Source organism: Penicillium brevicompactum (assembly GCF_028827555.1).
Source record: "Penicillium brevicompactum strain IBT 35665 chromosome Unknown utg000006l_segment0_segment0, whole genome shotgun sequence".
NCBI lineage: Eukaryota > Fungi > Ascomycota > Eurotiomycetes > Eurotiales > Aspergillaceae > Penicillium > Penicillium brevicompactum.
The window spans coordinates 1,169,819-1,185,435 of NW_026623209.1; the positions used below are offsets into that span (position 1 = coordinate 1,169,819).

The 15,617-nt window shown below is 48.6% G+C and overlaps 6 protein-coding genes across 6 annotated transcripts; 5 read left to right on the forward strand and 1 right to left on the reverse strand.

Annotated features, from left to right (window-relative positions):
- Positions 1-1,551: 1,551 nt before the first annotated feature.
- N7506_008641 (uncharacterized protein) lies at positions 1,552-3,666 on the forward strand (the record flags this gene model as incomplete). Its single annotated transcript, XM_056957934.1, has 6 exons — positions 1,552-1,675; positions 1,738-1,818; positions 1,888-2,033; positions 2,094-2,704; positions 2,753-2,865; positions 2,918-3,666. 6 exons carry the CDS (start codon positions 1,552-1,554, stop codon positions 3,664-3,666), a joined length of 1,824 nt encoding a protein of 607 aa, XP_056807324.1.
- A 679-nt stretch (positions 3,667-4,345) lies between these two features.
- N7506_008642 (MFS transporter) lies at positions 4,346-5,857 on the forward strand (the record flags this gene model as incomplete). The annotated part of the gene is made up of 1 exon (XM_056957935.1): positions 4,346-5,857. One exon carries the CDS (start codon positions 4,346-4,348, stop codon positions 5,855-5,857), a length of 1,512 nt encoding a protein of 503 aa, XP_056807325.1.
- Positions 5,858-6,735: 878 nt separating this feature from the next.
- On the forward strand, positions 6,736-8,004 carry N7506_008643 (FTR1 family protein; the record flags this gene model as incomplete). The annotated part of the gene is made up of 3 exons (XM_056957936.1): positions 6,736-6,876; positions 6,929-7,374; positions 7,437-8,004. 3 exons carry the CDS (start codon positions 6,736-6,738, stop codon positions 8,002-8,004), a joined length of 1,155 nt encoding a protein of 384 aa, XP_056807326.1.
- Positions 8,005-8,707: 703 nt separating this feature from the next.
- On the forward strand, positions 8,708-10,554 carry N7506_008644 (multicopper oxidase; the record flags this gene model as incomplete). Its single annotated transcript, XM_056957937.1, has 2 exons — positions 8,708-10,057; positions 10,108-10,554. The coding sequence occupies 2 exons, from the start codon at positions 8,708-8,710 to the stop codon at positions 10,552-10,554; spliced, it is 1,797 nt and encodes a 598-aa protein (XP_056807327.1).
- A 123-nt stretch (positions 10,555-10,677) lies between these two features.
- On the reverse strand, positions 10,678-11,875 carry N7506_008645 (uncharacterized protein; the record flags this gene model as incomplete). Its single annotated transcript, XM_056957938.1, has 3 exons — positions 10,678-11,092; positions 11,157-11,430; positions 11,482-11,875. The coding sequence occupies 3 exons, from the start codon at positions 11,873-11,875 to the stop codon at positions 10,678-10,680; spliced, it is 1,083 nt and encodes a 360-aa protein (XP_056807328.1).
- Positions 11,876-12,279: 404 nt separating this feature from the next.
- On the forward strand, positions 12,280-14,241 carry N7506_008646 (uncharacterized protein; the record flags this gene model as incomplete). Its single annotated transcript, XM_056957939.1, has 3 exons — positions 12,280-12,820; positions 13,669-13,860; positions 13,895-14,241. The coding sequence occupies 3 exons, from the start codon at positions 12,280-12,282 to the stop codon at positions 14,239-14,241; spliced, it is 1,080 nt and encodes a 359-aa protein (XP_056807329.1).
- Between the last annotated feature and the right edge of the window lie 1,376 nt (positions 14,242-15,617).

Sequence of the window (15,617 nt, forward strand, 5' to 3'; positions counted from 1 at the left end):
TTCTCTGACTAACTTACTTCATTGGATTATACTCCGTAGTAGCTCCATCCGTTGCCGAACAAGCTTCACACGGGCTCAGGCTCGGTTGTCTCGATCTGCAGTGATTCTTGATGCGATGTTTACAGTTTCACGGTACAAGTAATTACACCACTACGTCACTGGGTCCAACGCGTGATTGTACTCCAACAGGGCACACTTGTACGGAGTGCCTACTCGTAGGTCCCGAGGTCAAGCTTTAGACTAGCGGCACATCGGGTAGGTTTCGTAGCAGCTGGCCCCACCAGTCGGCCTGCCCATCAAATTCCCCAATCTTCGAGGTCATGTATTTCTTATATACAAAACAATTTGCCGCTCTCATAAGTAACTCCCGCAAAATCACATCACCATACCAATCTCCCAGCTTATTTCGCTCTAGGTTTGCTGTATTAGGCCCGTAAGATTCTAGTTTTCAAGACCTCGGCGAGAGAGAGATGTGCCATCGGAAAGTCGTTCTCTGATTTTCTTGGTATCATTAGGCCCAGTAAGCCTACTTGAGTCTCATTTCTTCTCCTATGAGATGGTGAGGAAGGCGTGACTGGGGATGTCTATAGACATTAGCATAATATCCGAGGATTTCTTCTCCTGTACTCAGTGCAGAATTTACCTTCTCCGTAGTAGCACGTTGGGCAATTATAAACCCGAGCTTTGTGTGGAACATCTTTAACGGAACCTTGCTGCCAAGTCAAGTGTGTGGATTAAGTGTCTTGGTCGTCTAGAAAAAAAAACTGGGGGCGGGGCATTCAAATATAAGGGTATCGTAGGCTCAGCATTTGTTGGGAAGCTTCCATGCGAGGGAAAATGCAGTAGTAACTATGAACATTTCATGAACACTGGGTCGTTTAACCGATGATAGCATCATGCCAGAGGACAACCTGTAAATTCAGTAGTATGTATTAAGCAAGTACATATAGTGCGTGTAGATCTCATATAACGAAGATCCTGAGGTCATGGCTCGTGGTTATTCAGCGGAGCTGCAAAATTCCGTCGAAAGACAGGAAGGTTAGGTTACAGGGTGATTGAAGTGTTAACGCGGAATGAAATACACTTCCCTTGTAAGATTTTGCCGACGCGAACCTTGAGACCCGCTAGTCGCATCTGATAAGATGGACTATCAAAGCTTAGCCGCCAATGGCGATCTTAATCAAGTGGTAAGAAAAATCCCCTTTAGGAATGTCGGGTGATCCAGGCCAACTTCATGACCTAGTTGATTTTTTTTCTTCTTATTTAGGGTTTATTCTATTTCGATTTCGATTTTCTGCGCAGATCACGGTCCGGGCGTTTGACATACAATTAGCTGTACATCATTTTGAAACACATAGCCTGTGACGAATATTATTTCAGTGGGCCCTCCTGCCTAGAACAGCTAATAGGATTCCAAACTCTCTGTCGAGTTACGAGTATATGGGAAACAGAAGACCAGTAGCTTCTTTTCACATTTTCAAAACAACCTTGGAAGAAGTCCTCCTTTTCCCCTCGATTACCAATTGTCGCGACAGTATCGAAGTCCCAACCATGACAATCATCACTTTGGCCAATGGTGATGGCGAACACACCGCACCCATCGCTTCGATGGATGCGCTAATTATTGGCACTGGACCAGCTGGTGCAGCTTTGGCAGCTTTCCTGGCGAACTATGGTGTGTTCACCATAATTGATACTGCATTTGCATAACTTGAATAATTGTTAACAAAGGCGAAGGAATTCGCGGAACTATGATAAGCTCGTGTCCCACGAACGCAGATACCCCCAGGGCTCACATCACAAATATGGCTGCCATGGGTGAGTTCTGCACCCCTTAAAGTTTTGAGATCACACTCGGGTTCTTTTTGCTAATGGATTGCTCTTAAGAGTGTTTACGCGATTTTGGTATAGACGCAGAATGCAACCGCCTCGCTACGAATGGGATAAACATGATGCATACCCGATGGGCGTACAGTATGGCAGGAGAGGAATATGCCAGAATTCATTCTTGGGGCCATGACCCAAAAAGAAAGGTACATGTGTCTTACTCATTACTCTTCAGCTGGAGTTTTAATACTAACTAGAATGAACAGGGAGACTATGAAGCCGCAAGTCCCTGCGACCCCGTTGACCTCCCACAAACCCTTCTCGAACCAATCCTCGTTCGCAACGCAACACTCAACGGCTTCAAATGCCGTTTTGACACAACGTTTGTTGGCTTTACAGAGGATCAAGATAGTGTTCTTTCAACACTGAAAGACAACATTTCTGGAGCTCTATACCAAATTCGCTCGAAGTATCTATTTGGCGCGGACGGTGCTCGCAGTGAAGTCTTCCGTCAACTGGAGCTTCCACTAGATGTGCGACCGGATCAAGGAGTGGCATACAATGTGCACCTCAAGGCGGATCTCTCCAGTTATATGCAATACCGCACGGGCAACCTCCACTGGCTCTTGCAGCCAGACAGGGAGCACCCTCTCTTTGGCTGGGCATGCATAGCAAGGATGGTCAAGCCGTGGGATGAATGGCTATTCATTGTCCTTCCCGAGCGTGGGAGGGAGTTGGAAACCAACCCATCTGATGAGCAGTGGGAACAGCGGATGAAAGAATTTATCGGGGATGATTCAATCTCGACAGAAATTCTGGGTGTTTCCAAGTGGCGGATCAACGATGTTGTTGCAAAGAAGTTCTCCAAAGGCAGAGTGTAAGACATACCTCCTTCCCCAAAAGAGCCAAACTGATGATCTCTCAGATTCTGCTTGGGAGATGCTGTGCACCGGCATCCACCATCCAATGGTCTTGGCTCCAACACATGCATTCAAGATTCTTATAATCTGGCATGGAAGGTCGCTCACGTCTTGAAAGGTAAATGAAGGTCATCAGTCAATCTCAAAATCAATACCAACAACCAGTCTAGGACATGCATCACCTTCTATTCTCGAAACATACACAGAAGAGCGCCAACCTGTCGCTCGCGGCGTCGTGACTCGCGCAAACTCCTCCTTCCGCCACCACGGACCTGTCTGGGAAGCTCTAGGCGTGACTCTCCCGACACCCGATCTGAGAGTCGAAGCTCTGAACGAGCTCACACTACCCACCGAGCAGGGGCGTGCCCGTCGCAGCCGATTGCAAGCTGCCATTGAAGAGACAGAGCACGAATACCATGCGCTCGGTACTGAGATGGGCCAATACTATCAAAGTTCCGCCATCTACACTGCAGATGAAACAGAGTCTTTCTACAGTCCCGAGGTTGTCGCCAAAGATCGTGATCTCTGCTTGACACGGAGCACGTATCCCGGCTGCCGCCTTCCTCATGTGTGGCTCAACGACGCCGTCCCGGTCGAGCGCATCTCCAGCATTGATTTAGCTGGACATGGAACTTTCACTCTTCTGACCGGTATTGGAGGTGGATGCTGGAAATCGGCAGCTGCCCAAGTTGGCGCTGGCCTTGGGATGGAGATCAAAACATACGCCATCGGTTTCCGGCAGGACTATGAAGATGTGTACTTCGACTGGGCTCGCGTCCGGGGTGTTGATGAGACGGGGTGTGTTCTTGTGCGACCTGACCGATTCGTCGCGTGGAGATGCGATGTGGTACTTGGAGATTCGACTCAATGTGCTTCCAAGCTACGCGAAGTCATGATCAGTATCCTGGGGCGAAAGTAGACGTTTGCTTGGCCTTCTGATAATGTCCAATTTTGAAAGGACACTGCGGTTCTGTGACACAGTGTTGTAACTAGCATTGAGCTCCGTTTTATTCCCCCCTTGGTTGTCAAACAAACGGCGTAGATTCCAAAAAGAAAATAAACTATTTTTTGACATGATCCACAGTCAGAGATCGTTGCTCTTTGTGGTGGGTTGATGGGCACGCGAAGGGAAATGATTCGCCTGTGGGCTTTCCGAGGTTTCGGATAAAGATTCTTCCTTCTCCCGACTCGCATGGTTTGCTTGAGTCTGCTTGATACCTCATGATGAAAAGGAGTATTGCTTCAACTCCGAGCAGAAATTTGAAAGAGTTTTGCTAATTACAGTCTCATAGTGTGTGAAAGCAAGTTGTGTAAACCCAACTCCGAAGCCGACCTAGGATGCCGACATGGTGGATCAACTTGGAAACGCGACCCACAAAAGGGTCATCAGTCTGCGTTTTCACAGGACAAACAAACAGCCCACTGCAAGATAATTTTCGTCACTCTCCACATGCGCCGCAATTATGAACCAACGGCACAGGCGCTTCGCCATCCAAAATGGGAGATAAGATGATGAACTACCGGTTTCAATATTTCTCTTTCGCATCTTTCACTCTTGCATCGCAGATTCGGTGCATAGCATTCCCAGCCAACTGGTCATGGAGGACAGCAAATTAAAGCCGGTCGAATCGGCGCAGTCGCTCGCTGCGACCTTTTCGCCCATGAAAGAGGTCCTGTTCGTTGCTCTGGTCTGCATGGGTCAATTCATGACCCAAACCAATATCGGAATATGCTTATCGCCACTCGATATTGTCGGTGATAGCTTTGGCATCACTGGCCCAGGCATTCTGAGCTGGTTCATGGCCGGATATTCCCTCACCGTGGGAACTTTCATCCTGGTATCTGGACGATGCGGCGATCTTTTTGGATATCGTCTCATGTTCATCTCCGGCTTCTGTTGGCTTTCACTCTGGTCCCTTGTCGCCGGGCTCAGTGTCTACTCGAATCATGTCCTGTTCATTTTCGCCCGAGTTTTCCAGGGACTCGGTGGTGCAATGATGTTGCCCAATGCACTGGCCCTCCTCGGCGCAACCTATCAACCAGGGAAGCGAAAGAACATGATCTTCGCCATTTTCGGTGCTACTGCTCCTAACAGCGCCCTGTTAGGAACCGTTTTCGGTGCACTCTTTTCGCAGTTGGCTTGGTGGCCTTGGACATACTGGTCACAGGCTCTCGTTTCCCTCGCTTGCGCTGGGCTGGGTCTCCTTGTTATTCCATCCATTCACCACGAGACACATTATGAGAAATCCTTTGTCGGTTTGCTCAAGGCTCTCGATGCACTAGGTGCAGCTTGCGGAATTGGCGGGCTAGTCCTTGTGAATGTAGCATGGAACCAAGCACCTATCGTCGGATGGAGCGAGCCCTACGTTTATGTGATTCTCATAATCGGTATCATTTTCATCGCCGCCTTCTTTTATGTTGAGTTCCGTGTCGCTGAACACCCGCTCATCCCATTCCATGCTTTCAGCCACGACGTTTCATTCGTCCTTGGCTGCGTCGCCTGCGGTTGGGGATCATTCGGTATCTGGATTTTCTACTTCTGGCGATTCCAAGAGCAGTTCCGCCATGCGACTCCTCTTCTGGCCTCCGCCGAGTTTGTTCCCGTCGGCCCGATCGGAATCATTGCATGCGTCGTCACCGGATGGTTGATGGGTCGCATGCGCCCCGGGTGGATCATGGTACTTTCGATGAGTGCATTCACATTAGGCAATGTGTTGATCGCAATCGCGCCTGTACATCAAACTTATTGGGGGTTGACTTTCGTTTGCCTCTTGGTAATTCCATGGGGTATGGATATGTCGTTCCCCGCAGCAAGTCTGATGCTCTCGAATTCAGTTGAACGGAAGCACCAAGGTGTCGGCGCATCCCTCGTGACCACCATTGTTAACTACAGTGTATCACTTAGTTTGGGCTTCGCTGGTACAGTTGAAGTTCATGTCAACAATGGGGGCACCACACCCGAGGATATCTTGAAAGGATACCGAGGCGCCATGTATATGGCCGTTGGTCTTGGCGGTCTGGGAATGTTTCTCAGTGCGATCTACACTTTCAAGGGCTATCGAGCCGATAGCCTATCCAAGGGAGTCGAAGCCGAGGAACCCAAAGAGTAACATTTATTCTCTCTGTATAATAATTTAATATGATAGGTACGGTCTTGTAGACCGTGATTTAAGACATTCTTCCTGAAAAAACTGCAAGCCTTAGAATGTCTCAGCCCCCAACAAGCACGAACACTCCCGAGGTCACAGCTGAATACGAAGGCATCCCCCGTCAAGCTTTTCAAGTGCATCAGCCTTGATTGGTTCCATCTTTTGTTATCAAAATCCCTGGTCAGATCATCATGTCCGCCAATAAATCTCACTATTTTGATTCAAGCATTACGTATTCTGATTTCCAATTTCCGTGAGAATAATTAAAAAGAGCAAAATAATACCAGGCCACACCCAAAAATTGGGAGCATGAAACATCGTCTACGGTCGACCCAGATTCCTAGACCCTTCCACAAAATTAACGTGGTGGCGCTGCAAGCGCATCTGAACCATGTTCCACGCTGCACAAACTAAAACACCATCGGCAATTCAACACACTTGCTCTGATGTGTTTGATCTGATACGTTGGGCGATCATATGCCGTCCGCTCAAATGCCGCTCGGCCGCGCTCCCGCTTGTGTTAACAAGGATAAGAATGGAAGGCCGTATGGATCCGCGCCATGATCCCGTGTCGGAGGGGAAATTGGGATTTCCTTCGCGTTCTAGTCTCCAGACAAGGTTTGATCAGATAGCAACTTTGGACGGCGCTTGTATTTTTCAATACACCTACTTTCGTAAAATATCACTTTCCAGATGCCTTATCTCTCGTGCGTTGTTTCCAGGTCCTTTCCTCCTCCAACTCCTAGAGACTGCTGATCGAGATGGGCAATAACCCAGTCTTTGCCGTGACGGGTATTTTCATCCCTCGTTTTTTGTGAGCGAAGAACATCACTAACAACATGGCGGCAAATCAAGTGTTCTTCATCTGCTTTCGAGAGTGCTTGGAGACAACTGTCGTTGTTTCTGTTTTACTAGCTTTCCTGAAGCAGACGCTTGGCGCGGATGAAGATCGCGCAACTCACAAGAGATTGGTGCGCCAGGTGGGAATACCTTTTGGCATCATTCCACGAGTATATTCTTACTGCTCTCTAGGTGTGGGCGGGCTGTGCATGTGGCCTGTTCCTCTGTTTAGCCGTCGGCGGTGGCATGATCGGTGCTTTCTATGGCTTGGGCACCGATACATTCTCCAGCACGGAGGACATCTGGGAGGGCGTCCTGGGTATAATCGCCTCCCTTATCATCACTATCATGGGCGCTGCTCTTCTACGTGTTTCGAAGCTTCAAGAAAAGTGGCGCCTCAAGCTAGCCAAAGCTCTTGCGCATGAGAACAATCCAACTGAATCGCGGAAAGGTCGGGTGAAGAGATGGCTGGAAAAGTACGCCATGTTCATTTTGCCTTTCGTGACGGTGCTACGTGAAGGCTTGGAGGCTGTCGTCTATGTTGGGGGTGTCGGACTTGGTCTCCCTGCTACCTCATTTCCCTTAGCTGTGGTATGTGGCCTTGCGGCTGGGATTTTGGTTGGATGGCTGATTTACCGGTAAGAAAGCTTCCCCCTACCTGTTTTGCGGTAAATTTGAACATCTGACCCTTCTTTCCCAGCGGAGGCCGGGAAACATCTATGCAAATATTCCTTATCATCTCTACATGCTTTTTATACCTTGTTGCCGGGGGTCTCTTCTCTCGTGGAGTTTGGTACTTCGAGAACAACACTTGGAACAAGGCTATTGGAGGTGATGCCTCAGAGACTGGCTCTGGCGCTGGCTCTTACAATATTAAGCAAAGTGTATGGCACGTCAACTGCTGCAACCCAGAGCTAGGGGGCGGAGGGGGCTGGGGCATCTTTAATGCCTTGCTCGGATGGACCAATTCAGCCACCTACGGATCTGTGATCTCATACAATCTGTACTGGATCTGCGTTATGGTCGGATACGGATTGATGTTTTACCGTGAGCGTCGTGGTGCACTTCCCATCATTGACCCTGCGATGAGCAAGGTTACAGGGTTCAAGACGAGGACCAAGGCATTTGTTCTACGCAGACCTCTCGAAGAGCCGGTCGTTGCGGAATCTAGCGGGGCTATTGAGCATGTTTTCACAGAAAAGCAGAAAGTCTCTGGTGCTGGTGTCTCTACTGTTGTCAAGTCGACTGAAGCTCAAGTGCAACAGTGATCACCAATATTGGACAGGAAGCTCTTAGCTAGAGATTCAGAGGTTACACTCAGGCTGTACGGATTGATGGGGTGTGATTTGGAAATGAAATGTATTGACTGCTCGATTTGGTCCGTAATCTGACTGCAATCTGCAAATTTGGGTAATTTTACACACCACGGGTCCCGCGGTCCACTTAGCACGGGTCGTAGCAAAGCTTAGCCCCACGCGGGCGCCCGGGCGTCGACATTTCCACGGAAGCCAATCAACTCCCCATTCGAAATCAGATTATCCCTACCAGTTCGGTGTGACTTTTTCTTTGGGTGGGCTCGGGTAAATTTCCCTGCGTCAAGGCTATATCTCACCATTTTGGAAAGACTCTGTGACAGGAATCGGAAAGAAACAGTCTGTATGGATGCTGATCTAGCCCATTCGGGCATCTGCATTCTCCCGTCCATTCCAACACGCAACCCGTATACACTCCACTTTCTAAACTCAGTCGTTTTCGTGAGTGATCGCAACCATGGCTAAGGTTTTTTTGGCGTTTCAATTCTTACAATCGGTAAGATCGATAATCTTATCACGGTATGGCTGACATTAGATGCCAGTATTTTTCAATTTATCAATCTCTTTGCCGCCTGAGCGTCGGGGCACTCGGTATGTCATTTCCCCCATCTACTTTGTCTCGTTTGCGACTCTTCATTCCACCAACATTGAAATCACTATGAGAAATCTGATACGGAGGCTGGTCTTGCGACTCGCATTCCTCTTTTGCTTTTTGCAACTTTGCCAGGCCAAAACAGTCACCCTTGACTTCAACGTTACCTGGGTGAATGCAAATCCAGATGGGCTTGCCGAGAGAAAGGTCGTCGGTATCAATGGGCAATGGCCATTACCTGTCATAGAGGTTGACAAGGGTGACCAACTTATTGTCAATACACACAATGCCCTAGGGGATAAGTCTACCTCTATTCACTGGCATGGCATGTACCAAAATGGAACGAATGATATGGACGGGCCGTCCATGGTCACTCAGTGCCCGATCCCACCTGGTGCTTCCTTCACGTACAACTTCACCGTGAACCAGAATGGAACGTATTGGTACCACTGCCATACCGACTATTGCTACCCAGATGGGTACCGCCAGGCCTTGATCGTTCACGACAAGGACTCGTACTTCAACGACATGTACGATGAAGAATATACAGTCACAATGAGTGATTGGTATCACGACTTGATGGAAGATATTGCGCCGAAATTCATCAACATGGACAATCCCACTGGCGCGGAGCCGATTCCACAGGCCTTCCTTTTCAATGATACTATGAATAGTAGTATCCCGGTTGAAGCTGGCAAAACTTACTTGTTCCGGTTGATAAATATTGGAGCCTTCGTTGCACAATATTTCTATATTGAAGACCATACGTTTCGCATCGTTGAGATCGATGGTGTGTACACGGAGCCCACCGAGGCTGAGATGCTCTATATTGCCGTCGCGCAGCGCTATGCGATCCTTGTGACAATGAAAAATTCAACGGAGAAGAATTACCCTATTGTGACCGTCGCAGATTCCGTTCTTCTTGACACAATTCCAGAAGATCTCCAACTGAACAACACCAACTGGCTAGAATACAATGCAGCCTCGGCTCATCCGCAAGCTGTCATGAAAGTGGACGTCGCATCGGATCTCAATCCCTATGACGATTTCACCCTTGTTCCTTACGACAAGAAGCCACTTCTCCCAGATGCTGATATGACTATTGATCTTACGGTCATCATGGACAATCTTGGCAATGGTGCAAGTTACGCGTTCTTCAACAACATCTCTTACACGAAGCCCAAGGTCCCAACTCTATACTCTGTGCTGTCATCTGGCAACCTCTCTACCAACCCCGAAGTATACGGAGACTACACCCACCCTTTCGTTTTAGGCCACAATCAGATTGTGGACATAGTTCTGAACAATGGTGACACCGGATCCCATCCCTTCCATCTTCACGGTCACCAATTCCAGGTCATTGAACGGTTCCCTTCGTATGGAGAACATTTCTATGACTATGCCGATGGCGACCCCGTCACATATGACCCATCCAACCACACTGCCTTCCCAAAATACCCCGCCAGGCGAGACACTTTGGTCCTCCCCCTCAGGGCTACTTTGTGGTCCGATTTGTTGCCGACACTCCAGGTGTCTGGCTGTTCCATTGTCACATCGACTGGCATCTCTCCCAGGGTCTGGCTTTGACTTTGATTGAAGCCCCTGAGCAGATCCAGGATCGTTTGTCTGTCCCAGAGAACCATTACGATGTTTGCAACGCCGCTGGCGTAAAACATGAGGGCAATGCTGCAGGTAATACGGAGGATTATCTTGACCTAGATGGTCAGAATAAGCAGGTAGACTGGTTGCCTGCCGGGTTTACTGCTAAAGGTATAGTTGCCATGGTGTTTTCTTGCGTTTCTGCTTTCTTAGGCATGGCTTTCATCACTGTATATGGAATGTCCGGCATAAAGCAGATCAACCAGTCAAACCAGGCAAACCGTGCTACCACTTCCCCTGATGAAACCTCTTGATTGCGTGTCACCTTCACTTTTGTATTAATGCATCTTTGCTATACTTCACATCAATATTCAATATCTTTCCATTCAATTTATCCATTTATCTCAATGTCGTAGGACAGGCTAAAAAATCACTCATTACTTTTGGTAGCGAGGAGTCCACTGAGTCCATGTCTCCATTCCACTCATAAAGTATTCCAGGCTTTGAACATATTTGTCCATTTCGGGTGTCAGCCCAGGAGAACCGTCGTGTCGGAGCCCATCTATAGCCTGTTTGAAGCCTAGCTCCAAATCCCGGCAATATTCGTATAGCGATTCCTTGCAAACCGAGAATGGCTGATTAGTCTCCTTTGCAAGAATAAACACAGCCGAAAATGGCCGGGCACCATCGGCCGAAGTCGCCTGTGCCAATTTCCATTCTCGCTCCCAACTGTAAATATCATTGATAATACTGAAATGCTGGAATGCGGTGCTTTCCAACGTCTTTGTTTGTGCCAACTGGGCTTTTGTGAGATGAATGTTGGCGCCAAATCTCATAAGAGCTGTGAAGAATCTAAAGTCATAGTCAGCGCTACGTCGAAATGTAGCACATCTGAATGATGGCAGATTCAGCGTACGTTCGTCCAACATCCACCTCTCTGAACTCAAGATATGCTTCGAGATCTGATATAGAGGCTCGCTCTTGAGACGTCATGGCCTTCAACAACTGACAAAATCCTCGGGCAGCGTCGATTGCCAAAGTCTTGTTCATGCCACGCATGATCTCCAAAGTATCATAGAGCATCCATTCACGACTGATACTTATGTCTGGTTTGGATGTCCCTAGAACAACCTCCATAGTCCGATGTCGGTATGATAGCATTTGTGGAAAACTCATTTTCTCCAGTTGGTCTATCTGTTTGTCAGCAATCACCCAAGGCCTGGTATTGAAGCATGACCAACCATCAATAAGCAAAGAAAGATAGAGCATTTTGCATGTTACCCCAATGCGGTTATCAAGTGTCAATGGGAAGGCATTAGTGAAAGCACGGGATAGCCCAATGGCCAGCAACCCCTGTTTTTTCTTTTCGCTAGCGAAGTTCCAATTGGTGCTGAAATATGGCTCGACTTGCGCTTGAATCTTCTCCCATCCCAAGTGATGGGATTTGGTCTTCAGCTTACTTGGTGGAACTTCGCAAGGAGTGTTTGGCGCTGTTGAATATTGTCTGACTCGTCCTTTAGACAGATGAGCATAGGCGGAGCACGTTGTTGGCCGGTGAAAGGTCAATCCTGATCCATTGGCCTGGGAAGGAATTTTCCACTGGTTCCACGTGCATATGCGTCGCAGTGACAGCATTTTCCCTTGGTGAACTTTGTCAATACCAAGGGTCTGGTTGGCGACTGCAGGTCCACAAACGACAGGTGCACGGACCACCTGATGTCACCAGCCAACCACGGTCCTTGTCAATCTTGGTTTTGCGCTTATTCTTATCTTTACTTCACTTCCAATTATCTCGCTCGTCATTCGTTCTTCTCTACTACTTGAGAAAACAGATCCAGCTCCTCAGTGCCCACCAGATTTGCAACTTTTCCAACAAAGCAAAGAGGTTTCCTTTGTAGTAATACATGCCAGCTCCCGTGCCTGCCAATCATCAAATCCCTCTGCGAGTGGCTCTTCAACGACTTGGAAAGATCACGTCAAACACTGGATTTTCCAATCAATTATCGGCGCTATCTTCTTCCTCCTTTAGAGCTCCAACAATGAGCTTATCAACTGAGAACTCTCGGCGGGCCCCATGGCGTGATCTGCTGGATTCCCAACTCAAGCAAACCCCCGGTTACGAATTTACAATTGCTACAATCGGATATGATTCTCAGAAGCGTCCTGTGCCTCGCTTGCGGACTTGCGGCTGTCGCGGCTTTTTTCCCGAACTTGAGCTTCACCCCAAGGGCCAAGAGGCCATGGACCAGCAAGTAGAGGATGGGGGTAATCCCTCAGTATTCGAGAGTGATATGCTAACTTTCACCACCGATACTCGCATGGAGAAGTTGTCCCAGCTAGAATCCTCTGGGAATGCAATTGAAGCAGTTTTCTGGCTGAAGGATTTGATGACTCAGTGGCGCATCAAGGGAACTGCCTATGCAGTTGGAAATCCGCAGGGAGAGGCTGCTGAAGATGAAAGACATTCCCGACAGGAGGTTCAAAAGGCACTGAGGGAGACAAAGAACAGTGATACATCAAAGTGGACGTGGGAAAGGGCAGTCACCAAGTACTTTGCCAATCATTCACCCGTTGCAAGAGGTTGGTCATTCTTTCATATTTTATACACAATTCACAATCCCTGTTAAACAAGACTTTCATTGGCGTTAAGTGTCTTTCCTTGATGCTGTGGACCCATGTTGACAAAAAGATTTAGGTTCTTTCCGGAATCCACCACCCGGTCAGCCCAAAGATCAAACTCCAAGCAGCTCAGATCTCAAACTGGGGCAGAAAGTCACAGATCTCCATGACCCTGTGGCACGTTCCAACTTCCGAGTGGTCATCATTCGGCCCGAGGAGGTAGAGCGACTTGATCTCACTGATCAAGAGAACGGAAAAAGATGGAATTGGAAAGTCACTGATGCTGAGGGTACTGGTAGCCGTTGGGAAGAGATTGAGGTGTGGCCATGATCCTTTGGCTACTTGTTGCCGATATCTCAATCTTTGATTGGCGGCTTCATGTTCCAAGGAAGAGTGCGCAGCATTTGAAATGTACCTAACAATCTTCAGATTGACAAATCTTGCTAAAGATTGCACTGTATGTAATCATGGAAGGCAGAAGATAGCAATTGCTAGCGTTTCAGTTGTTGTTGTCGTTGTCTTTTTACGTTGGCCCGCCTTCCTACGTGGATGCTCCAGCCCTATGGCTCCTTTGACCCCATGCTTATTTCGCCGGTTGTGTTGCCCTTTGCTTTCTTTCCCTTCCACAGCGACGTGACGTTACCCCGACCATACGCGGGTCCATCCCAACCATCTTCAACAAACGCAACAAACGCAACACAGTGTGCTCCGCTTTTTAACTTGATCTCATCGCAAAAGTAAGTTACATCAGTCCTCGCATCACCATTTGACGCGTGATCGAAACCTTGACTAACACGCGATACGTCTAGTGTCTGACGACGATATGGTTGACGGACGTCCGGCTTGCCGCCCGTGCAAGCTGAAGAAGAAGCGATGCACCCATCGTGCTGTCGTTGAGTCTGAGACTGAGGTTGATTCGGAGCTTGTCAACGAGACTCTCCCGGCTCGCCGCCGCCGTGCCCCTGTCAAGGTAGACTCAAACCTAGTTGAAGATGATCTGAGTTCCCTGATTGACTGACTGGTTAACACAGGAAGATGACGTCCAGGCTCAAGATGGCTCCACCGACGAACTTTCATCCATCGCATCCGACCTCGAGAGCGAGAAGCCCATCCCCAAGAAACGGGCTAAGCGAGGCCGTCCTTTTGCCCCCATCGTTCCAAGCTCGCTGCCTGAAATTGGCGATCTCCCCAGCGACGCGATGGAAGCTGCATCGGCCTTGGCTGTCCACCGGGTGTTCGCTCGCGAGCTGGAATCGCGCCTCCAGGAGTACGATGTCAACTTCCAGGCTAGCCAGCAGGCCCATCGCGCCACCATCACTTCCGCCAAGGCTGTTAAGCGCGCTGTTGAGAACTGGATTGAGGCTTGGTCCTCCGGCCGTTAGGATCGATAGTTGTTGCAAGCGACGACATGGATTTGATGTTATGGCCCAGGGTGGAAATAAGATTTGGATTCGCTGATTCATGAGGCTCATTCCTTCATGAGAGGATCAATTGAATGGGTCTTCACTTCACAATGGCGAGCGCATGCATTGGGTTGAGTTCCATCTTTGTCTTGTTGCCTTCTTTGGTCTTTTCGAGCAGCATTTCTTCAGCGCCTTGGTCAGATGGACGTTCATAATTGGGGTCTCTCCAACAAGCTATCAAGTAAACAATGCATTTTGCTTTTTTCGATACCCCGGCCGTTGCTCTATTAAAAGAACGTCAAGTTTTGGTGGTCTGATTCTCCTTGCCATAGCAACATTGAGCGCGACCTATGGAAGATAGATCGTACACTGTACTCCGTACAGATGATCATGGTACGGAGTAAACCACGCTCTTTTGTTTTGTTTTGGCGTTTGCCTCACGGGTTATTCTAGACTTTTGCAAAGTGTCCATATGATAGATGTCGATATCTACGGCAGTGTGAATGTGAGTTGTGATATTACATACAGTACGGAGTAGGGAATGCGCATTGAAGGTCAAGATACCGCTAAAAGCAAGACTGCACCTTCGATTGAGACCGATTAGCCACTCAAAATCCAGCATCGGAGTGGGGGCCATCGGGGACCTGAATGGCCCCAATCACGGGCTCTTCCAGCCTTCCGCGGGAGGGATCGTCCGCTTAGTATTGTCAAAGCCCCATTCTTGTATTCTATTCGGGCTAGATGTATTTCGAGGTTTCTAGTGCCTGTGGAGTGATCCCCATGACCCCTGTAAACCCCGAATCCCCGGTTTTTGGTCCCCGAGTCTAATACCCGTGTATACCATTAGCGACCGTTACGTGTCAGACCTCTCTTGGGAAAGGTACGAGTCCTCCGTACCCGCTTGATCCCTCGGCTCTATCATCTCGGTTACTATGTTTCAACTACCTTATGTCGTTGGTTGTTTCTAGCTCCAGTAGTGACTCATTCAAGCCTTACGTTGTACGTTGTACGTTGTACGTTGTACATTCTACAGCATCATGTATGCATATGGCGCACGGTCACCGGGATACTCGACTTGCAATCGCGGAATGGCACCCTCGAAGGAGTGATCCTTCTTTGATTTTCCAAGGATCATCACGACAACGTGTTGCCATGCAGCCTTAGCAAGATATGTGATAACCAATGAATACCTTCTAAGACCTAGACCGATACTCCATCTCCAGGGTTCCCTAGTGCTCGAGGAGACTATTCGAGTTGACATCGTAGACCTGCATGGCCTGACACATGTGCTCCGTACTCCACCGCTTCATCGAGAGATGAAGACGCAAAACAAACGGCCCAATCAAGAGAGATGC